Genomic DNA, 23,042 nt, shown 5'->3' on the forward strand with positions numbered 1-23,042 from the left:
ACTTCAGTAGAAACTTTTATTGAAAAGGGTCATAGTGTATTTAATGATAAAGACCCAAGCAGATAAGAAGCTCTGTGGTTATCCTGTGTTACAGAAGCCTGTACACTAGATTTGCTAATCTAACTTTAATTCAGAAACCTGACACTCCCTGCTTTTCTCGTAATCATTTTTGCTTCTTGTTAATGCAACCAGATGGTAACTTTGGTTTGATTACAGTTCTCCCTACTTTAATGTGAACTCTTCATCTTACTACTATCAGATGCTTTCCTTAATGTACATAGTTTTAGAAAAATTACAGAAGTGCTATTGCTGCATTACATGAAAAATTCCAACACACATTGAGCTGACATAGCATCAGCTGCTGTTTAAACTGGGCTTAGCTAATGGACTTTTAATGTCAGTGGGGTTATGTGCAGTTACTGGCTATTAGCAGGAATGGGCCCTTTTTACAAAAATCACTTTTCCTCAAGTGTGTTGTTTGAACATTCCTTCCTCTGATTTAGTGACTGTCACCAAATACAAAACAAATGCAAGGACGCTGGAATCTACTGTTATCTTTAAAACCAACTTAACCTCAGCCCGGCCTCCACAAGCGAAATATGTGTTCTGCATTGGTACTAGCGGATATAAAACTTTAAAGGCAAAAGACTGAATTTTCCTTGGCTTGTTCCGGTGAGTAAATCCCAAGCAAACCAGTGAAACTAATCGGACAGAAAGCAAAATTTGATCGAAGTACTGCCATCAATTGATTTCCCTAAAAGAAAACCTTCGCAGTGAAACAAAGTACTTATAAAATAAGCTCATCAGTAAAACGTAGTAGACAAATAGTCCACACAATGTCACTTCGTCACTTTAATTCAGTTTTCTTTGCAAATATTTCTTATAAATGCAAATTTAAGACTTTCCTCTTGAGACTTCAAAATGATAGAAATGTTTACAAAGCAAGTAAGTAAATGAGGACTTTTTTTTTTTCCCCGAAACTTGGAAGGTTTTATCTAATAGCTGTGTTTACCAAACAGAACTAATATATAACACTTAGCAGAAGAAAAAAATATCTATACAGAAACAGTGCAGGACAAGCAAAGGACAAAAGCTAGCAGGAGCTGAACAATTTTGCCTCTTCCAGTGCTTGTGAAAGATACATGGCACTTCTCATTCTACTGCCTAAACCAGGATAATAACCGTGTTTGTTACCAGCTACCAGGTGGCATTTCTAACTCAAGCCTTCAAAGCCCATGCTTTTAGCAGTAGAGGTCTTTAGTTAAAAAAACCCACTGATTGCTGAGGCAGAAAATTGCCACACATTTGTATGTAACAGATATTTATGTGGATATCTGCCTACAGTTGGTGACATTTGGCTGTCAGTGTTCTTATATGAAATAACGTGACAAAACCCGAGAGAAAAAACATCTACCTGGAAGAATCTCACCAACACACTTTCTAGTGAGGTACTGTATTAATCTCTCTATGGCAAAGAGCCACGTCACTACACGTAAGGGAAATGGAAAGCCAGAAAATTATTCAAATTATTGAGCTTAAAAGCAAAAAAGGTGAGAATAAGGTCTGTCCATTCTAAAGCCTCACTGCACTGTGTCGACACATTTTTAATACAGCTTCTGCTGTGTGCTGGCTTTGAAATTAATGGAGCTATATCTGTTGGTAGTCATAACCTGGCCTTGTATAGTGTAAGTCTATCCTTGGTATAAGTACTAGGGATTTAAAAAAAAAAAAACAGAAGGAAACTGACAGTAAACTGGCATGTCCTAATACTGAACTTTCTAGCTACAAACTGTCTAGTTACTTTGGAACTAAGAAATTGGGAACTCCCCATTTGCTACAGCACAGCTATTTTACAGGAGGAAGAGAAGGAAAACCAGCACTCACGTTCTCGCCAGCAGAGATCTGCTGCATAAGAACATCACTGCATTTTATTTGAGCGAGAAACTGAAAAAGTTACCCTCACCTTCAGAAACTGGTGAGGAAGCAGAAAGGAAGTCCCTAAAGCTACGTTTGCAACGTCTGCATGAAAGGAATTTGTAATGGGGATGAGGACTTGCCAAAAACTAGTGCAGCTTCGGGGCCAAAAGCTTAGAGCAAGGAACACTAGTAGTTCATGAGCCAATTCAGTGAGATTTTCAGTGAACAGCACTGGTACAAGGGCGCATTCACCGCCATCTAATTACAGCCCCATCCCTTAACTAGTCAGACTTCTCGTTTCCATAATCAACTCTGATTTTCAGATCTGAAGTGACTGAGTTTGACAGGGGAAGCTTTATCTCCTCCTAGCTGAAAGCACCACTGAGTTTTGTCCTAATCCTAAAATAAAGACTTGCGCAGCAGAGGTTTCTCTGCAGTCTCATCTGACTGCAGCCAACCTGAAAATTCAGCCTGGAAACCTCACCGTTACCCTGTTAGCCCCAGGTGTTCACCGCTAGTCACGGCCACTCATCGTTTGTATCTGTAGAGCTGGACAGTAACCAGGCAGGCAGAGGAAGCTGTTGATGTTGTAGGGAAGGGTGAGAAGAACACATCCGTGCTAACTCTGAACAACTGGCAAAACTAGTTGGTATATTAATGAAAGAAAAAATTAATTCGGAGTACAGGCAGTGCGCATGCCTGTACTCCGAGCTACTCCTGGTAATTACCTGCGCTACAGTCAGTGTAGGTAAATCCAACGCACATGAGAACAGAATTAGCCTCACTTGCTATTCTGTCCCACTTCTTACTGCTCGATTCCAGAATGAGTGAACTGCAATTAACCTCATTCAGTGAGACCACATTATTGTTTTCGCTTACTATGTAAACTTTCCAGTATAAACACATATGTTGGGACTGGATAAGACAAGTGATGTATTTAAACAATAAATACACCATGTCATAAGACTGCAGCAATTCATGTTCCAGGCCTATTTTAGCAAATTTATGGTTGGAAGATAGCTCTCCAAGAAGCTTTGAATTACTAATAATCCTGTGGTGATCACTTTTCACAGCCTGACGTGAAATGCATTAAATTCGAGCAAAGAAATGCCTGGGGAACAACTATCAGTTCAAACAAGTTTCCAAAACGACTGCGATAGAGTCAACCTCTTTTTGACAGATCATTCAGGGCTTACTTGCACGTCTCCTTGTATCTAGCTGATGAAATCCAAGATTTCTCAAACAATCGCATCCAGCGCTCTGGGGAGCAAGAAAAACGCAAGCTTTCCTTTTTCTCAAAGGATACACCATTAATCCACAGAGCTTAACATTTCAACCTCTCACTCAATATGAGACTAAGAAATAAAGCTACTTTACTACTTGAAAATAACTAAAAAGGGGATTGGCAGGAGCTACCTAACAAGAAAATGCTCAGTTGTTGCTAGGCCAATAAAACCTATCTGAGCTCCTTAGCATTACTGTTGATAATGTTACCTTAACAAGAGAAAAAAAAGATACTGATTTAATTGCCTAGGCGACCCCATAACTTTTATGACTCATCAGGCAACAGGGTCCTTTGGAGCACAAGTTGTTCATTCAGATGAATGAAGTACGGTTGAATAAGATAGTCCTGGACTGCAGATTAAACCCAAATGAAACAAAACAACCCAAGGCAGCAATCCTTATTCCATTTACAACAGTGCTGCAGTCATCCGCTGCATCCGCTCTTTCTCCCTCCAAATTCGGGATAAAACCATGAATTTCAGTGGGCAAATTATGTCCTCCCAAACCGCCTGCCACCGAAAACTCAGAGCGTCCAGGAAGCACCCCTGTTTCTGAGTAACAGCATATGGGTTTGCCCTTCATCTTTTCTATGTTTTTCTAGATACCAGCAGATATAAAGAAGCCATTAGCAAGACCCAACACATTCGACACTGGGAAAGCACCTGAGAGCCTTCAATGTAGTATTGCCCCATAGCATCTATTTTTGGGATTGTCAGACAAGGAGGAGGACAGACTGGAGCACCAAACAGTCTCGGGTACTTAGAAGCCTTGAGTTCACATTTTGGCTTCCCTACACATTTGCTTTGCACCCTTAGGCAATTCCCCTTGTATCTCTCCATCAAATAGAGATAAATAGAGCTGTCCCCCCAATCCAGCGAGATGGATTAAAGATTAAACAGCTAACACAATGTGACAAATGAGAACCTCCCATTGTCTCTGGCAATGCAAACACGTAGCCGAGCTATCCTGAAGACACATCTGCACATGTCCCCCCATGGGAGGTATCACCAGCTGAGATGAGCATGCACAGCTTCTTGGCTGCCTCTTCCTGTCCTGCCTGTGTAGCCCTCATAACAAAGGGAAGTGAGAATTTGGGGAGGCACTGATGTACTGCAGCATCACACACTAACACAGGGGATGTCCCTGCCTTGATGGGATTATTGCACAGTCATGCAAGGTGGAGCAGCGCTGCTTGTGCTTGGGGAATAGCAAAGGTACTCACCTAAAATCAGTGTTGCCTGCCCTTCCCTGGCAGCATTAAGGGCATGTCTGGCACCACTGAGAGAATCTGGGTCTCTATCTCAATCTGCATTACAGTAAAATCAGAGTGATTAGGAAAAAAAAAAAGGAGAGAGAGTGAGAGAGTGAGACCTAGAAAGTGTTGTAAAGCACCTTAACCAGGACTGTAAGTCAACTTTATCCATGAGGTTTTTCACTAGGCTGGTTGAAATATATGGAAAAATGTAAGTGGAAATAAAAACTGTTTGGCCAGTGAGATAAATATTTGAAGCTTTATTGACCTTTTCACTAAAATAACTTAATCCTTTCTGGTTTTTTATTAAGGTTTCTTGGTTTTTTCCAACCTCCCACCAGCAAATAAACAAAAAGGACTTTTTTTTTTTACATCAGTCTCAATAAAAAGGACATTTTTAAGTGAAACTATTTTTACATTAAGCTTAAAGTCCAAACTTTTAGATAATAATGTGCCAGCCTATAAAGGGACTCCCTAAAACCCAGATTGATGAATTAGGAGGAAATCTCATGTTTCCTGCTTAACGTACGTGTGATTTGGGATGGAGTTATAAAAGCAAACAGGAAGCTGATCTAATGATGACTACCTAGGGAAAGCTGTATACAAGCATCTCTGAGGTTACTGGAAGCTGGGAAAACCTCTGGCAGCTGCGCCTGCTGCGCCTTACTTGTGTGTGTTGTTTGTACGAGCAGGGCCAGCCTCGAGGAAAGCGACTGGAAAGCATCTACAGTTTGGGGCTTTCTTTTACATTCTCTGGCTAGCGTGCACGTCCGCAGCTTACAGTCAGTTTTATGCTACATCCTTACCTGAGAAAGACAAATCTAAATACAAAAACCACAACCGACGCTCTGCAAAATGTTTAAGCAGACCTATCACAAAAACAGTGGCAATACTAAATAAATCCTCTCCCCATCACACCGCTGGAGTTTGGGGTCAGAGTATCTGCGGGTGACCCCATTAAATTAAACATAGGGAAGCAAAGTACATGCAAAATTAAGGGGAATTTTGTTGTTCCTATTTGTTTGACATAAGCTTCTTTACAACCATTTCCCTTTTAGCATGATTTCAAATGCTTGCTTACAAATGACTCAAACTAAGTCTTTCTTTGGATACAGTTTGCCTCCCAGAAGACTTAATACCATTTCCTTCAGATTGCCTCTTGGATAATGTTATGATGGAAAGCTCCAGGGGCGCCTGCTCCCCAGACCGGACTCTACCGAGCACACGCTATAAATCACTTAAAACACCACCATCCCTTCAGTCCTTGGAAGCAGTTAGCACTGAACTGTGCCTCTGCACAACATTATTCTGCCACTGTGTTGATGGAGGTTGTAGCCAACTGGAAAACTGCTGCTCATCTCTTACTCCTTGCTTTTAATCCTCGATTTACGCTTTAAAAGCTTGCGCTGTTTTATACCTCCAAGTCGAACGTGAAAACAAAGATGGCTAATGAAAATGACAGGCGATGTAATTACTGCTTTATTGGCACCGATGCCAAGATCGCTGCCTGCTAAACTTGAATACCTCCACTGGGTGGCTAACAAGATGTGCACTTCATAAACTAGCACAGCCCTCTCCCCACTCGAAAGGGAGCAAAGAGGGAACGGGAAAGGGAATGCCATTTTTCCCTACTGTGACATTTAGATAGTTATGTGAAACGTATTGCACAGGCAGAGCAGCCACGATTAAATTAACTTTTATTTCAAAGATAGCCTCCAGTGATGTGTTTTCAATGGCAAACCAAACCAACGATCTGAACATTTGAGAAACACGTTGAGTCGACTTCTCTGACTAAATCGCAGCAAACTGTTCGCTACTTCGAGCAATGCAAATTTACCTAGGAATTCCCCTTCACAACAGCAATTAAAACATTTTTCTGATAAGCAGCAAAAGCAACTTCCGCGCCTTTTTCCAGAAAAAGTAAACAGAACTGATTGCTCGGAAGTCCAATGATTTAAAAATCCAGAAAGACACCAGGAAGCAAGAAATATAGCTATACACTATAAAATGGGTTACTCCAAGCAAGATTACTTAGCTGGTAGCATGAAATAAATGTAGCTTCACTTTTCAAAGTACAGCTCTCCTTAGTATTCTACATGTACACAAAACTCTGGCCATACACTGTACAGAAATACTCAGTTGTTGTCCTAGTCAGCCTGGGCTCCTCTCGCCTTGCATGGGAAATGATGTTGCTTTGCATCCTATTCAGCTGAACTAGAAGACTGCGCCTCAAAACAACACTCTTCAACTTGCATAAAAATCAAGATATTTACTTGAAAATGTCTAATAAATACAATCCACATTTTCTTCTCTCTTGCTGAGCAGGCCAGCTATGGAACTGATTTGCCTGGCCTTGGCACAGAGTTGTATTCCTGTTTTCAGACGTACTGTATTTGGAAAATTAAATTAGGAAAATCTTTTTAATATGGTTAATGCTGTTTCCTGTTTCTGACTTTGGATGTTACACACAAAGCTAGTCCCAAAATATAGTGAATAATTGGGGTTTGAGACCATTACCAAAGGGAAAAAAAAGAAAAAAAAAGTTGTATGCTCAATGATCCACGTAAGATGATTAAGTGTAAATATGCACAGCAATTATGGAAGTGTTCAGATACACTTAGGCATTCTTATTGTACAGAGGAATAAATGACACTGACAGTAATGCTGAGAAGCCATCAGAAGGGGGCTGTATTTGATGTACACACTTTTTTCCCCCATAACTGTTGCAACCAGCTGCTAGAGACTAGAGCCGGAGGAAGAGAAGCCCACCCGGTGAGGAATCCCTCCTCCACGGACAGATCCATCCACTTCATTTTAATCCTGCTTAAATTGCACCTCAGCCAGCAAAGGAAACCCAGTGGCTGCTTTTCTTTCAGCAAAGCCTACTGCAGTACTAAAACACTACTCAGGGCCAGTATGGGCTACCACATCCAGCCCAAACTTGTCAGCGTCACCAAAATCTGCCAGAGCACATTGTTTTAAAACAAATATATGTTCCAAGTAGGTTTATCCACAGCGAAATACTACTTGGCCCTCGCTTTACTAATACAAATACTACTACATCCACATGATCAAATACAAGCAGTCCACTGATACATCAAGATAATTAAGTTCTTCCCCCCCCCCCCCCCCGCCTGTTTTTCAACAAGATGCATTTAGGTACTTAATTAAGAAGTGCATTCCCAAAAGGTTCGTACACTCACGTTATATTTCACTTTTTCCACACCAAGCATTTTCAAACTGCTGCTGTTGCTAATACAGACTATGCTGGGGCAAGTCAAATATCTGCACACGTGGCTCTTTTACAGTTTTCTTTTTAAATTATCACTTTGATTTAATTAGGTTTGAGGGGTCAAGCATAAAAAAAAGGTACTTTTTGTTGTAAAGGGACAACTGAAACAACAACTCATTAATAAGCAGTCCCTTTAGTTTTTCTCTCCATCTCTTATGCCATCATTATTAAGCCATAAAGCTGTCTGAACCATGCTTGTGACTACAGACAGACAGCCTGGCCCTCCCTCTCAACCCACCTACCCCCCCAAAAAGATGGGGCCACAGGATAAGTCCTTAAACAGTTTTAACACCCAAAGATTGGAGGGGGAGGAGAAGTCGGGAAGCACCAGGGCTGAAATCCAGTAACCCAGACTCTGCTGACTGAAGAGCCAAAGGAGAAGCTGCTCTTACAGGAGATGGCACTGAAATGCCATTGCTCTTTCTCTCACTTTGGGATGTTTGAATTCCCAATCTGATGTAGCTTATTGCAGAGGTACAATGAATGCAGCGAACACCAGATCTGAGTTGATTCTGCCTTGATAACCACTCTGGCCCCGTTCACCCCACTTGGAGAATTAAGGGCTGGCTCCATCATTGTGGCCACTTCCTGTTCTCTCCTGATAACAGCAGAAAAATACTTAGACAGCTTCAGATAAGAAGATAAGAAATGCTAATAAAACAAAAAGTGCATTGGTCCACCAACTACTCAGGTAATAAATTTATTTTCCATGAGGCAATGGAAAAGGAAGGCATGAAAGCAGAAGCCCCGGCAATGCTCACAGCCTCCTTAGCCTGCTTCAAAAGATAAAGATAGTTGGGGAATGGAGAAGAAAAGCAAACAAGAAATAATACTAGCAGCAATACTAAAAAAATGCACTCACCCTCTTTCCCTTGCCCTCCTCCTCTTTCTAAACCGTAACTGTGTTTGCTGTATGAACACACCGCTTTAAGTTTTTTCTCCTTTTCAAAGTACCACAAAGGAAGACTGAATTTCTTTTGCACAATTAAAACCAAGTCAGCTGGCTCCAGACCCGCTGAAAAATCAGAGGACCAAGACCAGTTTGGAGTTTCCCACTTGTATTGCTCTCAGAGGAATGCAACCAAAAAGACTAGAGGGGTGCCTCCATTTTGAAGGAGACAGACTGAATGGAGGAGGACTTTGGAAAAAGAAGTTGGGTAAGAATCATTTCAATGTTCATGCATTTTTATAAACATATCAATAAAACGGAGGGAAAACTTTGCCCGGTGCTATATGATGAGAAAACTTCCTGAAGAGGGCATAGTTAAACTGTTGATTCATTGCCTCACTGAAGCACCATGCACACACACACATACATGAAGATCCCCACGGCAAACACCAATCAGAAAACCCCTCAGCTCTGGGAAAGATGCCAAAACCAGGTCTGCACCCTAACTCTGTGCCTGGTCCTAACAAACAGGAAATAAAACTAAAAGCACACATGGAAAAACAAGTCCAAGATTAATAACTATATCCCAACCACATTCCCTGGATTTTCCGCTCTGTTGTGAAAGTTTATCACACACTGCACAACGGGAAGCGTTGCTGGAGAGCTCTCCGTCCCTTTCTGGGTAGGTGAGCACGCCTGTGTCCTGTGACAGGTCCCACACGTGTGCCGCCCTTCACCCTGGCTCCCCTCCACTCACGGCATTTCTGTCCCGCAGCGCCGTGTTATGGAGGGTGCACGCGGAAAGGAGAAACCATCTGAAAGCGTGGGGTATGCCCTGTGGCACCGAGATGAGCGCTCTGAAACAGCCGAACGCAGGGGGTCCTCTCTTCCCCGCTCAGGCCATCTGTCATGCGAATCACCCGCGTCCTGCCAGCAGAGCGGGCAGGCTCCTTTCTGCTCCAGGTCCAACCATCTGAGAGGATCTTTCCTCTTCAATACTCCCCCATCTCACAGACCGATATATACCCACGGACATCTAGGTCTTATGGGCACGTGGTACTATTAAAACCTTTAAATACGTCACATCAAACCTGTCCTATCTCAAACATGTCCATCGAAAGGAAACGATGGTACATAAGACCCAGAAGAAACGTGACACGATGCATAAGGGATTTTTGCACTCTCGTTCTCTGCTACCCCCTTTGCACGACAAGGTTTCTGATACTCCTGCAAGATAAACGCCCTGTATGGGCGAGGGAATGTAACTCTGAGGATGGAGTAAGTATCAGCAGGAAATGGATTAGCACTGTTACGTCTACGGACATGATGTACAGCGCATCCAGCCCACCAGCAGCAAGCCTACAGCTCCCAAAAGCCTGCCAGGGGCACCGGGAGTCAGAGCAGCCGGCACCGCTCTCCTGTCACAGAGGAGTGCACTTTGTAACGGCTGGGTGAGAGCACGGGGCCAGGTCTGTGCAGCCGTCTCAAGTGCCTCTCCACAGAGATGGTGGGGGGAAAGCCAAGCATTCTTCTACTGGCATTATGCTAACAACTCCAAATCAAAGCTTTGGTGCATATTATTATTTCTTGGTAGCATATGGGGGGAAAAAAAGAACCCAAACCCAATCAAAACAGCTTCTAAAATTCCTTTTCTCTTGTTAACCATATAACCAGGTTTTCCAAGTGCTTTAATGAACCCGCACATCCTTGCTATGCACAGCCCTGCCCACATGCAGCAGCACCCTCTCTCTCTCTCTCTCTCTTTCTCTCTCTCTCCAGCGTTGAGGAGGTTGTAGAAAAGTATTTCCCAGCAAAAGCCACCCATTTCCACTTTAGGTCTAACTCCTGGGAAGAGAGAAGAAAAGCACCGAGAAAGTTTATCCGGCATCAGCTCGCAGGAGAAAAAGCCTCCTGCTGTGGCTGTCTGCCCGGTGGGTGACACACTGAGCCAGGGCTCTTTGTGATGCTCTCAAGACACCGCTAAACACGCGTTGAAAAGCAAGACATTTTCACTTGGAAAGGGGAATTTATACATGGGCTACAGGGCAATAGATCTAGATGTACTTCAGAACCCCCGACAGGGGAGGGGAAAAAGGGAAAAAAAAACCTAAAACAAAAAAAACAAAACCCAAACCCCAACAACACTCCAAAAACACAGAAACACGGTAACTCCCTTCGGGTGTATCATGTTTTAGGCACGCAGAAGAAGGGTGTGGGTGAGAGACGGGGGGCTCACGAGTGACCACCGCCCGCAGAGCCCCGGGGCAGGGCTGTGCGGCTGCGGAGGGGCGCCCGCCTCGCACCTGCCCTTCCCACGCTCCGCACCGCACCGCACCGCTCCGCACCGCGCCTTGCCGGCCCCCGGGCGCACGGCGCCGCGCCGCTCCCCCGCCCCGCAGGGCTGCCGGGGGTCCTTCAGCCCGCAGCCGCCGCTCCGGCCTCGGTGCCCCGCCGGAGGACGGAGCGCAGGGAAACGCCTGTCCCGGCCGTGCTCAGCAAGCACAAACCCGACCCGGCGGGGGCGACCGGACCCCCAGACGCCGGCGGGGGCCGTGCATGCGGGGGAATGCGCTGCTTGCGTGTATACGCACAGAAAAAAAAAAATATTCACGGCAAAAATTCGCATTTTGAGCCCGCGGCGCCCCTTCAGCCACTCACCCACCCACCCATCCATCCCCCGCCTTACCTTGCGCCGCGGAGCCGGGCCGGCTGGCCCCCAGGACGGCCAGGGCGGGGAGCACCACGGTCTGCAGCAGGTATCCCAGTCCCAGCCCGCAGCGGGCCGCCGTCCCCTCCAGCCCCTTCCCCATGGCCGGGGCCGGGGGGGGGAAGTCGCGCAGAGCCGCGGAGCTTCGCTGTGCCGGCTCTGCCTCCGCCGGCCCCGTCCCACCGCCGGGCGCGGAGGGGCGCGGAGGGGCGCGGAGCCCCCGCGAGGCGCTCAGGCTGCGCGGGGGGCGGCGGGGCGAGGGGCACGGCCGGTAGCGGGGGGGCAGGGGCGCTGCATGGCCCCGCGGAGGGGCGCGGAGGGGCGCGGAGCCCGGCGGAGCGGTGCCTGCTTCCCGCGGGCGGCTCGGCGCGGCTGCCTCCACCCCGGGGGTGGGCGGGGGCCGGGGCCGGGGCCGGGGCTGGGGAGAGGGGGCTGCGCCGGCCGCCTGCGATAAAATGCGAGCCGGAGCGAGGAGCGGACCCAGAGGGAAGGGGGCGGGGGAGGCTGGGAGCCACCCGCTGCAGAACCGGCCCCCTTTCGCCTCCCCCGCCCGCGCCCCCTGCGCGCACACCCGCGGGCGGACTCGCACGCAGATGCTAGTGCACACACGTGCACGCATGCACACGCACGACCACACGCTCCCACCCACCCGGGCCGTGCAGCCGGGAGAAGCCCCCGGGAGACGGGGCTGCGCTGTCCCGACCCCGCTGCACGCGTGGATCTCTCGTCCCCGCAGGGTCCCTGAGGGCCTGACACCCCCACACACCTGCGGGGCTCCGGGGAGGGGCAGGGCCGTCCGTAGGGAGCCACGGGATGCAGGGTGGAGGAGCCCCATGCTGGCCGGGGGGTATCCATCTGCCTTCAACAAGCAGCAGGGTGACGGGCAGGGGGAGAGGCAGCACCAGGAGGGATGTTGGGGAAACCGCCATCCTTGGGGGAACATCTCCCTGTTTGCCCCCCAGGGTCTCTCTCTTAAGGTGGTAGCTGCTCCCTGCCAGACCTTACCCTCCCACCCTCCTTACACCCCCAGAAAGCTCTCCCTTGGCCTCTGCCTTCACCACGCACCCACCAGTCTCGCTCAGTGGGATGGCAGTGCCCGCATCCCAGGTTGGTCACTCAACCAGGGCTCGCTTGGGTTTTACTGTTTCTTTCTGGGGCTTATTTTGTTTTGGGCTTGTTTTTTCCTTTTTTAAGTTGCCTTTCCCCTTGCAGAGCCCAGGCAGGCTGTCCCTGGCAGTGACCAGATGGATGGAGCTACTTGCACACCAGGCTTTGCCAATTCCAGGGTGCTGCGGCCCCACAGCCCTCCCCACACCATGATACTCCAGGGAGCATCTCCTCCTCCAGCACAGAAGCTCCCCTGAGCAGGGCTGCGTGAGAGGCAAGGAGTGCTATTTCCTCCAAGAGGCGGCTGGGATCTTCCCAGACATGCTGGCTTTGCCTTCTGCCCCAGCAGGAAAACAGTAGCAGCATTGCAGATGTTGCAGGAGAGTTTCCCAGGGGGCCCAGGAACTGCCTGCCCCCAGGGAGGCTCCCTCCCACCTGCCCCCCAACTTCAATGCCCTTCCCAGCTAATTACACCAGCCATTCCCATCCCTGGGTTTGGGAGGGTAGGGGGGGTTCTCCTCCGCAGCAGCTGACACAAAGCTGCAGTGTGACAGAAAAGCAACATTTCCGTTTTTGTACAGGCACAGAGCAAGAAAAAGGGACAGATTTTGTTCTGGGCAGCGCAGCTGGGTACACCTGGAAGGTGCCACGGGAAGGGTGTGTTTCAAGCCCAACAGGCTGAATTACCTGGTAACACTAAGCAGTCCTCTCCAAGCAGAGCACTCCAGCTCTCCATCTCCTGGTACTCATCTTTTAAGGGGGCCAGTTCCATCCGCATCAAACACTATGGCATAGTTCAGAAAACATTAAGGCTCCACCATAACCCCTGAGTTAAGTCCTGAGGCTGTATAAGTGGCAGAAAGGAAACTCTCAACTTGTAGCCGTGGTCAAAGGAGAACGTGGCTCCCGAAAAATAACTTTTTTGGTCACATGTGCTCTTCACAGAGGCTCTGTAGCCTTACGTCTCAGGTTGGTAGTCAACAGAGCAGTTCCCCACGTCTGGTGTTTGTTTGGCAGTTTTGCCGTAACTCTGTAAGTTGGGAGCATCTCTCATGTGTTGGTTATTTACTCTTTTCCCCTGCTCTAGGAGAAACTTTGCAGAGGCAAGAAAGGAGACCCCCGAAAGATGTTGCATGTGGAAGACGTATTCATTGCAGCACCAGCTGATGGGCACATCTACTGCCACGAGGGATGGGGGAGGGAGGGCTTGCTTCTCCATTAAATGGACTTAATTTATTTTTGATGTTTCTGGGCTTCCCAGGAGTAATACCTATAGTTGCAGGCTTAGTTTCTAGTTAGTAGCTCAGTGACCTCATTAAATAGGTCCATCCCAATTTGAAGACGATGTCCCTGCAGCCCTGCCCAGGGATCCCTGCTGGCTGCCAACCCGTCGGCCTCTGCCCTGCAGTAGGTGCACAGGGGAGCATTGCTACTTCACAGTTGTGGCAGAAGTGACAGTATGGGGGCTGCAAGCTCTTGGCTGGGGGAGAAAGCAAGTCTTTTCCCAGCGCCCAAGGTGTGGCGGACAACAGAGGAACACGGGTACTGCAGCCTGGCGTGTTCAGTAATCACTTTTCTACTGGAAGTAGGTATACCTTGACCTGGAGAAAATTGTTCAAGCAACAGCAACAAATAGATAAACAGGGGTCTTCTCTGGAAAATGTGCTTTCAAATCCTTCTACACTTCATTATGCATGACAGACAGCATCCGAGGATGCTTCCTCAGAGGTCCTCCATGCGCTGAGAAACGACACTTGTGCCTGCATCCCTAATGCCACCACGCTAGATTTTGCCCATTCAGGAGCCAGTCTGTTCCAAGGGCTCTTTACCTTTCTCCCTGTGAGCTAAGCAGAATTATTAGCCCAGCTTAATAAATTCCAGCTTTGACACAGCAGTTAAAAGACTGAGATAATTCAGGGATTTGGGATTAGAAAGTGCAAATTGCCTGGGTTGATTCCAAAAGTGGTTTTTCTCTCTGATAGAACCTGGCTGGGGAGGTGTTTTCCCAGCTGTTTGAAAAGTCAGTGACTAAAAGTACCTACAATGTAAGTCTGTCTCTTTATCACCCATGATGCCCTTAAAAATCACTGCATACTCTTCATAAACTCATCTGAAGCAAATATTAATCTCGGATTTTCATAGACAAAAATATCAAGAGTCAAACAGTTTGCACTGGAAAGTGGGTCTAGCAGCCAAACAGGTGTTGCTTTAGCTAGTTTTTCAGGTAAGTTCAAGACATTGCAGCTCCAAATCAGATACCCACAGTAAGTGACTATAAAATCTAGGGTAACATTTAAAATGTTTCTGTGTAACTTGTGTACTGAAGGGTTTGTCTGTTTGTTTTTCCAAAAGAGCCTTTTAAATAAGTTAGGTTCTAAATCAGTACTTGAAGTTTTTCACCCCTGCTGTCAACTCAGGAATTTCAAGCTCTTGACAAGCAGTTTTTGAAAGCACAGAGATGGTGAATTTGACTTCAGTGTATTTTATTGCCCAAGCATCTGGAGTTGCAAAACAATCAATTAGAAGGCATATTGGATTTGAAAAGTCCTATCAGCTTTCATAATTAATACTGTGAGTGGTGGTATAGGTACCAGGTTTTGCTCTCAATGTTTCCTTAAGATCCTCTACATTTATAACTATCTATACCAACCTTAATCTAATTACAGAACTCAAGGAAAATTTATATTTTCTTTTGTTACGGTGGCACAGCTCAGGACCACATTGCAGCAGGCACTGTACAAAAACAAAGAGCCCTGCTCTCCATTGCAGAGAGTTGCGAAATTTGATTAATGACTTTGGAGCAGAGCTGCTAAGGTCCCCTGTGTTACATGGGACTTGAGCAATGCTGGTTTGAAAAAAGAGAGGAATCTCTTCTGTGTGTTGATAATTACCAGTGAGATTCAGTAACACATCCTCGCACTGAGCATTGCATTCCTAGGCGGATACTGTCACCTCTGGGCAACTGGCCTGAGGACTCATTTGCTACACAAACATTAATAAGGGATACAGATTCAAGCTCCACATCAGCTGGTTATGTTTGATAATCAAGATGCTCTCAGCTACTGAGATATACCTAAAGCAGCATGGAGGATTTGAACGGGGACTATATTTTGCAAGCTTCTCCACTAGCTGTTTGGAATGCTGGGCAGCATGTGGCATGCATGCCATGAAAGGTATATCACACACCTGCTTTTGGCTGTGCCATTCCCCCAGGCTCTGCCATGCTGCTCTTCTTTTATGGCAGAGCCCAGCACAACACAACCCAAAAAGCAGGTGTGCGAGAAGCCTCTCACTTCACTGCCGTACGTGCCACAAGCTACCAAGTACTGCCGTTTTCTCCCGCAGTTTAGATAAGTGATTACTTCCTCTGTGGTTGCCTTGTGTGATACTGTGGATCAGCAACTGAAACTACCCTTCTGGTACCTGACCTTTCCAAAGCAACAACCTCATTCCCAGTAAAAACTTCTGAGTGTTTTTTCACACAGGGAATGACTGTTTGTGGTGGAATTGTGGTCCGAGGAAAATTTTTTTCATAGCTAGTGAAATCTAATAAAACAACTAGTTGTGTTTCAGCTTCCAGAATCACTACTTTGTTTGCTTATTTAAGGAACCGGATCTTCCATACTCGTGCTAAATTTTCAGTCTTGACATTATATTAGCAAGACCATGGGTCAACATATATGTTACTACCCCCAGAAGCAGTTTAAACAGTGTTTCGACTCAGAAGAAGCATCACTCTGGAACTGTGCTGAATCACCTGGGAGGCCATATGATGTCCTGCTCCTGGTGCCTTCTTAGGTGCACATGCTCCTGCTTGTTTAATTAATTTATGGCAATTAACAACTCTGTTGTCCTCGCCGTTCTTTCAGTTTGGCTCTTAATGTCTGAAGAGGACGTTCTTGAACTAAAGGACTATTTCAAGGAATTATACTAAAGGTAGGGCCAAATTCTGCCCCTGTATTCATGCTGGATTGTGTGCATCTCATCCTGTTGTAACTAGTGCAGGAGGGTGCTGCTGGAGCTGGGGACTCATAGTCCTAGGGAATAAAGGTAAAAAATTCAAAGGTGTTTAAGTTTCAGTAGCCAGGGGCGTCATATTTTTGGACGGCAAAGGGACTTAGGCTCCTTGCTCATTTTTGAACTCTGTGTCCTCCAGCTACGGCCAAATAATGCATCTAAAGAGCTTTTTCTTTTATGTGAATTATCTATAAAGAGATCACAGCTTTCTTATTTATTTATTCTCTCTTCACGTTTGTTTGGTGAATATTTTCTCCAAACAGTTCCCGAGCTGTAGCTCATTCGTGCACGATTCATCACGAGAATTTGAAGTTCAGTATTCAAACTATTTTCCTTATTCCTGTTGCGTGATACAGTATCAAAACATTTCCCATCTACAAATACTCGGTAACAAAAAAGAAAAGAAAAAAAAAGAAAGAAAAAAAAAAAAAAAAGAAAAAGCTTGATCATTTAAGTCATTTGCCTGAAAATTCACCGCAAAAATACACAAGGTGAGGCCGACTGTTCACCGGTGTCCGGGGAGCACCGGCGGGCGCCGCTGGCCGCGCCGGGCGCCGGGCGATGGCGGCGCCTCCCAGCAGAGGGAGGTGTGATACATCCACTTCGGCCCCTGCTTCGCAGCTCGCAGTCTCTCCAACAGACGAGTCAGGCATGTTTTAGGAACATGTCAGAGCCCCGTGGCTTTTCATTATCTAAGCATTTTATTCGGGAGCAAACCTCTCTTAGGGCCGGCCCTGTTAACTACGTCATCCTACACCAGGTTTCCCAGGGCTCTGGCTTGAGCTGAGCTCAAGGATGGAAATAACTTGAAAAATATCTCAGGCTGATGCACAACATGGTTATATTCCTCTCTCGCTCTCCACTTACTTTTTACTTTTGCAGCATTGTAACTACAAAACTGTCTTTGAGTTGAATATTAATGTGGCTGATAGATGTCAGTCTCTGCCCTGGGATTATCCTCACCAGTTTCCACCGAAGTGGTTTTTTTTGTTTTATTTACCGAGTACTTTCTGATGGTCCAGTTCAGGGTGGGCTTCCCCCAAATTTCTTTACTGGTGTCACAAGAATCCTCTCTCCGATGTTGCGGTATCACCATGCTGCCTCCTCTGCCTTCATGTTTTCTCCCTGCCTTACGCACTGCACGATAAAGGCATAACTGCAGTTTGGCATCTTTGTTTCAGATTCTCCCTGTAGGTGTGCATGCTGGGTTGCTCTTACCCCATTTCTTATTTTATGGATTCTCTTGCCTGGTACACTTTGCGTAAAGTGACATTGGAAAGAATTATAAATATAGCATTTATTAAACCACTTCTTAAGGGAGGAAACCGATAGCTCGCAGAAAGAAATATAAAGGAAGAATAAGGAAACTTTTTAGAAAAAAAAAAGTTTAAGAAGATGCAGGTTCTATAAAAAACCACATTTTCCAAGAAACTTAACTGGTAACATGGTGTTTTGGTGCTTTACAATAAAATCAAACTTACACATAGACCTGTATAACATTTGTTTGTCTTATTCCAGATCAAAAATGGCATATTTTTAATTGTTACGGATTTTCTTCATAGTTCAATATATTTGCAGTTTCGTGGATGAGCTATTTCATGGAAACAGATCACATTAAGCAAACTATGGGTGTTCAAGTACATGGCAATGGCCCCAGCCCTCCCATTTATAACTACTTTGTGAGAAAAAAACTGCTATGATGAGACCAAACAAACAGCCTCACTTTGGTTGTTTCAGGGTATTTTTCCTTTTTCATTTGGAAACTTGACAAACTGCTCTGTTGTACAGTGGGTTTGAAATGCAACTCTCCCTATTAGCTGCTCTACTGCACCTTCCTAGAATACATTTACTCCCACCAACATATAGCCAAATTATCTTCTTTACCCAACAGAAAGAAGCTTTCATAGCAAAGCCCTCAAATTCCTGAGCAGTGTGCGACAACAGTAGGAGGAAATCTGTTGTAGGTGCCTGTAACGGGAAGCCTGGCTGTGTGTTTTCAGTCTTTTTTCTCCTGGCCTCTTGGTGGCAGAGTAATTAGGGCTCAAACGTAGAGGGAAAAGATATCCCAGTACAGTAATCAAAGCAAACTTTATATAGATTTTGATTGCTCCAACAAGAATGAAGTCTTTGTTAACTAAGTAGCTTTATAGATTCGAAGGAGGAGATGTATTTATTCTGTTTTGTGAAGTGCTCCAAGCTGTGTGTGTATTTAATGCTTATGAATTCGGAGATGAAGGAGCAGAAAAGTTCTGTGTAAAACCATAGAAGAGAAACTATCATTTCCAGAATATTTATTCTAACATTCTTTTCATAAAGGCAGTTTTAATACTTGTAGTTATCATTACCATCTTATAATAGACCTTAATGCTTCACAAACGGCGTGATTTAAGCCAAATAATTAACAACATGCTTGACTGTTTAGCAATAATGTGTTTGTTTTCATAGAAATAGTCAGTTTCATCTATCTGTACAGAGGCTGAAAAATGATGGAATAACAAAAATGTTCAGCCCCACAGCTGAAGATTAAAAGTTTATGAAAATAAAAATCACCCAAAACAACACCATGAGATCCTGTTTTAAGTATGGCCTTTAGCTCCTTATGTGCATGTTATTTAACGCTAGAAAGTAGCTTACGTGGTTTGCGTTACTGTAATAATTTAAATTGACAGCCTTAAGATTTCTTTGTCTGAAGACATTATTAGGAATTCAGCTGTGCATTTCCTCATGCGCAACACAGATAATATCAAGCAAAACTTGAAAAATACAGAGCAGACTCCCCTTACCTCTGCAGTCTAACCATCACCACATGCGTTTCTCGTAACACACCAAGAAAAGAGGTTTAAGTTTTGTCCTGAGTAGATGTAGTTATTTCAGATTAAGTTCAACAGAAGTTTACAGAAACCAGCTCAGGTCCTTTGGGAGTAAGTCCTCTATATGACAAACTTTGTGCCCTTTCACCTCTAGGACTCTACTGTAAAGATAAAAGCAAAAGCCTTATTTTGGTCAGGGGGGCATTGCAGGTTATCTGCAGCTATCTAGTTTATTACTGCTTTAATTCAAGACCTACATTTTTATTCATTGTTTCTCTTTTGAGTAACGTTTTGAAAGGTAATATCAAATAAACGGACCTTTGGCTGTGGCCTCACACAATGTTTTCTCTTATTAGACGTCCCAGTTGATCTGCGTTAGAGGATGATTAAAGTACCTTGCACTGAGTTTCTTAGTTCATTTCATTCCATGCGCATTCATAAATTAGCTGATGGTAATCTATTAATAAAAACTTAACATTCTACATTATCCTCTATAAAATGTTGCAGGTTTTTTTTTCTCTTTTTTCTTTTTCTGAACTGGAACTATTCACAGACTGTCTTCAAGAGTCTGATAACATAGAGATTACAATACTGGCTTGGTGATAATCAAGACTTTTGCTTCTTCTCTGAGTAACAAGAACTCAAAGATGAGAAGGGATCTTACCTTCATAACTAAAATATAATTCAATAATTAGCCTCTAGGTTATTAAAACCAGTTCTGAAATGTGGAACAAGAACTTACCACTGAAAAACTGGATATAGTAAAGTCCAGTTTCTTGGACCCAACAAAGCAGTACCATGTATCAGCAAGAAAAAGAGCAATTGCTTACATCCCTAAAAGCTCCTCCTTCTCTGGACCACAGGAAGTGAAAAAGGGAAGAACACAAGTTTGACACCAAGGCTAGGACATAAAAGACCTGTCTGGGGACTCATCGATTTCTCTGGAATTAAATTGTTCCAAGTAGCAACAGTGCCAACTCGCTTAAAGATCCCTTTGAAAAGCAAGCGTTAATGATCAAGTGACCAAGACAGGGGCATAGAATGGAAGAGAGTAGACCTGGGAGGGGGACGAGACAGCACATTACCAGACGGTCTCAAAATTTGCAGGGAATGGCAGTAAGTTCATTAACGATTGGAGGTCTCTGATGCTTTCTACCTGCTCTACATGCTCTCAAACATGTCCTGGGAGTAGAAGGCATAAACTGGAACTGAGCAAGAGTAGAATTTTGGAGGCTGCTGACTGACTTCTTATCCTTTGAATTTTTAATTGTTAAGGAAGATTTGGTTGCTTTGGAAGAAAAATAAGAACTGATCACAGTTTACAAGGAAGAGTATGTGGGAGGACTGCAGGGGATGGAACACTGTAAAAGTAGCAGGACATTATATATAAGCAGCTCGATCCTCTTTCTTAGAAGAATCATATAAACAATATGGTCATAACTAGGACAAGATTCACAGTTACAAGCCAAGAAAAGATTTCACGATTCTTGTTCCTCCCTATACCTCTAACATTTCAGGGATTTTCAAAATCCCTGCAGGAACACAGGGAGAGGAGAACAAAGTACGTCAACCCCATCTTTAGCCAGTTTTCCTTCCTTTGTTTTTTCTTCCCTCCCCCCCCTCCCCCCCCAATAATTTATTTTCCACTTAAATTACTTTTATTCCACACATGCTTTCCATCTTTCTCTGCAAGGAGAATTATTCTCACAGTGATGCAGCTTGCACCATGGCACTGTTCTGCTTTATCCTACACAAAGGGAAGGCAATCAGCTGAGCGTAGCAGCCAGGATCATTGTCATGGCAGGCGCAGAGTCCACAAAGACCTTAGAGGTCTCACCTCTAAGGGGTGTTCAGACATGTCTTAACAGTGCAGCCTTTGGTGACTGGCCTCAGCAGTTACTTACTCATTGTCCTTTCCACAGCCATGCCATGACAGCAGTGATTTGCACAGCAGTATGTGCTGTGAGCTGGACTGCCTTTGAGTATGCAGTGGAAGGTAGTTCTGTGACTTTATCCATCTAGGCAAATCTTTGTGCAAGGTGGACCTCCAAAATAGAGTGCAGAGAGGGCAAAGGAGCCCCTGTGCAGTCTTACCCCATTTTGGCATGGGTCCAGACCCTTTGTTGTCCTTTTAAGGACATTCTTCTGCCCTAGGAGTACCATGTGTCCTTAATGTTTACAAGAGAATTAAGATCTCCAGTGATAGTGGCCTTAGGATCAAGAGGCAAGTCTACATTCAATACCGTGTTTATCCTCCTAGCTGGTTTTCCCAGAATTAGTACACACATCAACAATTCTGTAATGTATGAGTAAGATCTGTTTATTCCTTACCCCAGCTTCAGAATTAATCATTTGTGCTTCTCCAGGAAAACTCTGTGCCGTGGAAAAGTACTAAACAATGTGTAGTGTCTTGGAGCAGGCTCAGGCTCAGACCTAGTCCGGACTTAACAATACAGTTTTGCACAGGGACATTACACTGCAGTATGGCTCTCTGCCCCCAGATAAAGGAGTTTTTCAGTTTCCATTCAGCTGAATATAGTCGCATGCCTTGCTTGTGACCAGTAATTTTGGAGAAAAAGAGTGTTAGAGGCATCTAAATATAACCATATAAACAATTTTGAGAACAGCAGATCATTTATGTGGTACTTTGTATCCAAATTATAGAAAAAAAATTTTAAGCTGGGAAGACCCGTAACATTTTACAGTGCTGTAGAGAGCTGTAAGGCCAAAGCTAATGGAGTTTGCTTGGGTGTCGGATTAATGTCACTCTTATTCTCTGCTGATGGGTGGCATAATTAAGAAACCTGTGCAAGTCTGGGGATTTATGATCGGAGGAAAAAGGCATTTTTAGATCACTGCATCTAGTTGATTCATTTAGAAGCACTGATAAATACACACAGCTGGTGGTGGAACTGGAAGCTGAGCTGCCCTTTTTTTCCTGTCTCCTATTAAGTATTAATACAAGGTGAAGGTGATTGGCATGGAGAGGCATAAACTGAACAGCAAATAGAAGAGAAAATAACAAAGACAACTAATATTTGTCTACAGTCACCTAAAATCCACAAAAACATGAAACAAGTCTCCTGTGCTTTGCCTGTTACTGGTTTCCTGAGAACTTCAGCAGAGATCACTTAGTGAACTAACTCCTTCTATAGCTACTAAAGGTTGTGTGTGCATTAGCAGATCGGCCGTGCAACCGCCAAACTATTGCTGCAAATCGCTAAGGGTGTGTGCATTTCTTGAAACTCGGGGCCACAATACTCAGTATGGTTTTCACTTCTCACTATAATAGTTTTCATCTGGACCACCTAACTGCTTGTGGTTTTTAATTCAGCTGCTCTGCAAACAGAGATGCTATTTTCCCCACCTACAATATTTACGTCCCTCCACATTTAAACCCCAATAGAATTAGTGCCAAAGGTGAACATTAAACCAAAGAGCGATTCCTTTAATTACATCTGCTACTGACACAAATATTCTTTATAACCGGAATTTCCTGCTAGTACTCTTATGAACTACCATATACCTCTGGCGGGAAAATAACTTTTCACAAGCTTAAGAAATTCCATATGCATTTTATTGATGGTAGTTTTGTTAGTTGTGCACTCTGAGGCTGCTGCTGGAACAAGGACTGTTTTGGCTGAATGGATTCTGCACACAGAGCGTATATTCAAGAGGTATTCACTAAGGAATTGAAAAATGAACCATTACCCTCGTATAGACATTGGGAGAAAAAAAAACCCCAACAAACAAGAACAAACCCAAAA

The 23,042-nt window shown here is 44.8% G+C and overlaps 1 protein-coding gene across 2 annotated transcripts in view; it reads right to left on the reverse strand.

The window, feature by feature from the left end:
* The window catches only part of UNC5C (unc-5 netrin receptor C), a 275,298-nt gene extending 263,476 nt beyond the window's left edge, over positions 1-11,822 (reverse strand). The window contains exon 1 of one of the 2 annotated variants that reach the window (XM_064449976.1): positions 11,321-11,822. In XM_064449976.1, coding sequence (XP_064306046.1) covers positions 11,321-11,444 — 124 coding nt within the window. In that variant the 5' untranslated portion in view covers positions 11,445-11,822. The remainder of the gene's footprint in view (positions 1-11,320) is intronic. The other variant, XM_064449975.1, reaches the window with a different exon arrangement.
* Between the last annotated feature and the right edge of the window lie 11,220 nt (positions 11,823-23,042).

This window comes from Phalacrocorax carbo, chromosome 4 (genome assembly GCF_963921805.1).
Source record: "Phalacrocorax carbo chromosome 4, bPhaCar2.1, whole genome shotgun sequence".
Classification (NCBI taxonomy): domain Eukaryota; kingdom Metazoa; phylum Chordata; class Aves; order Suliformes; family Phalacrocoracidae; genus Phalacrocorax; species Phalacrocorax carbo.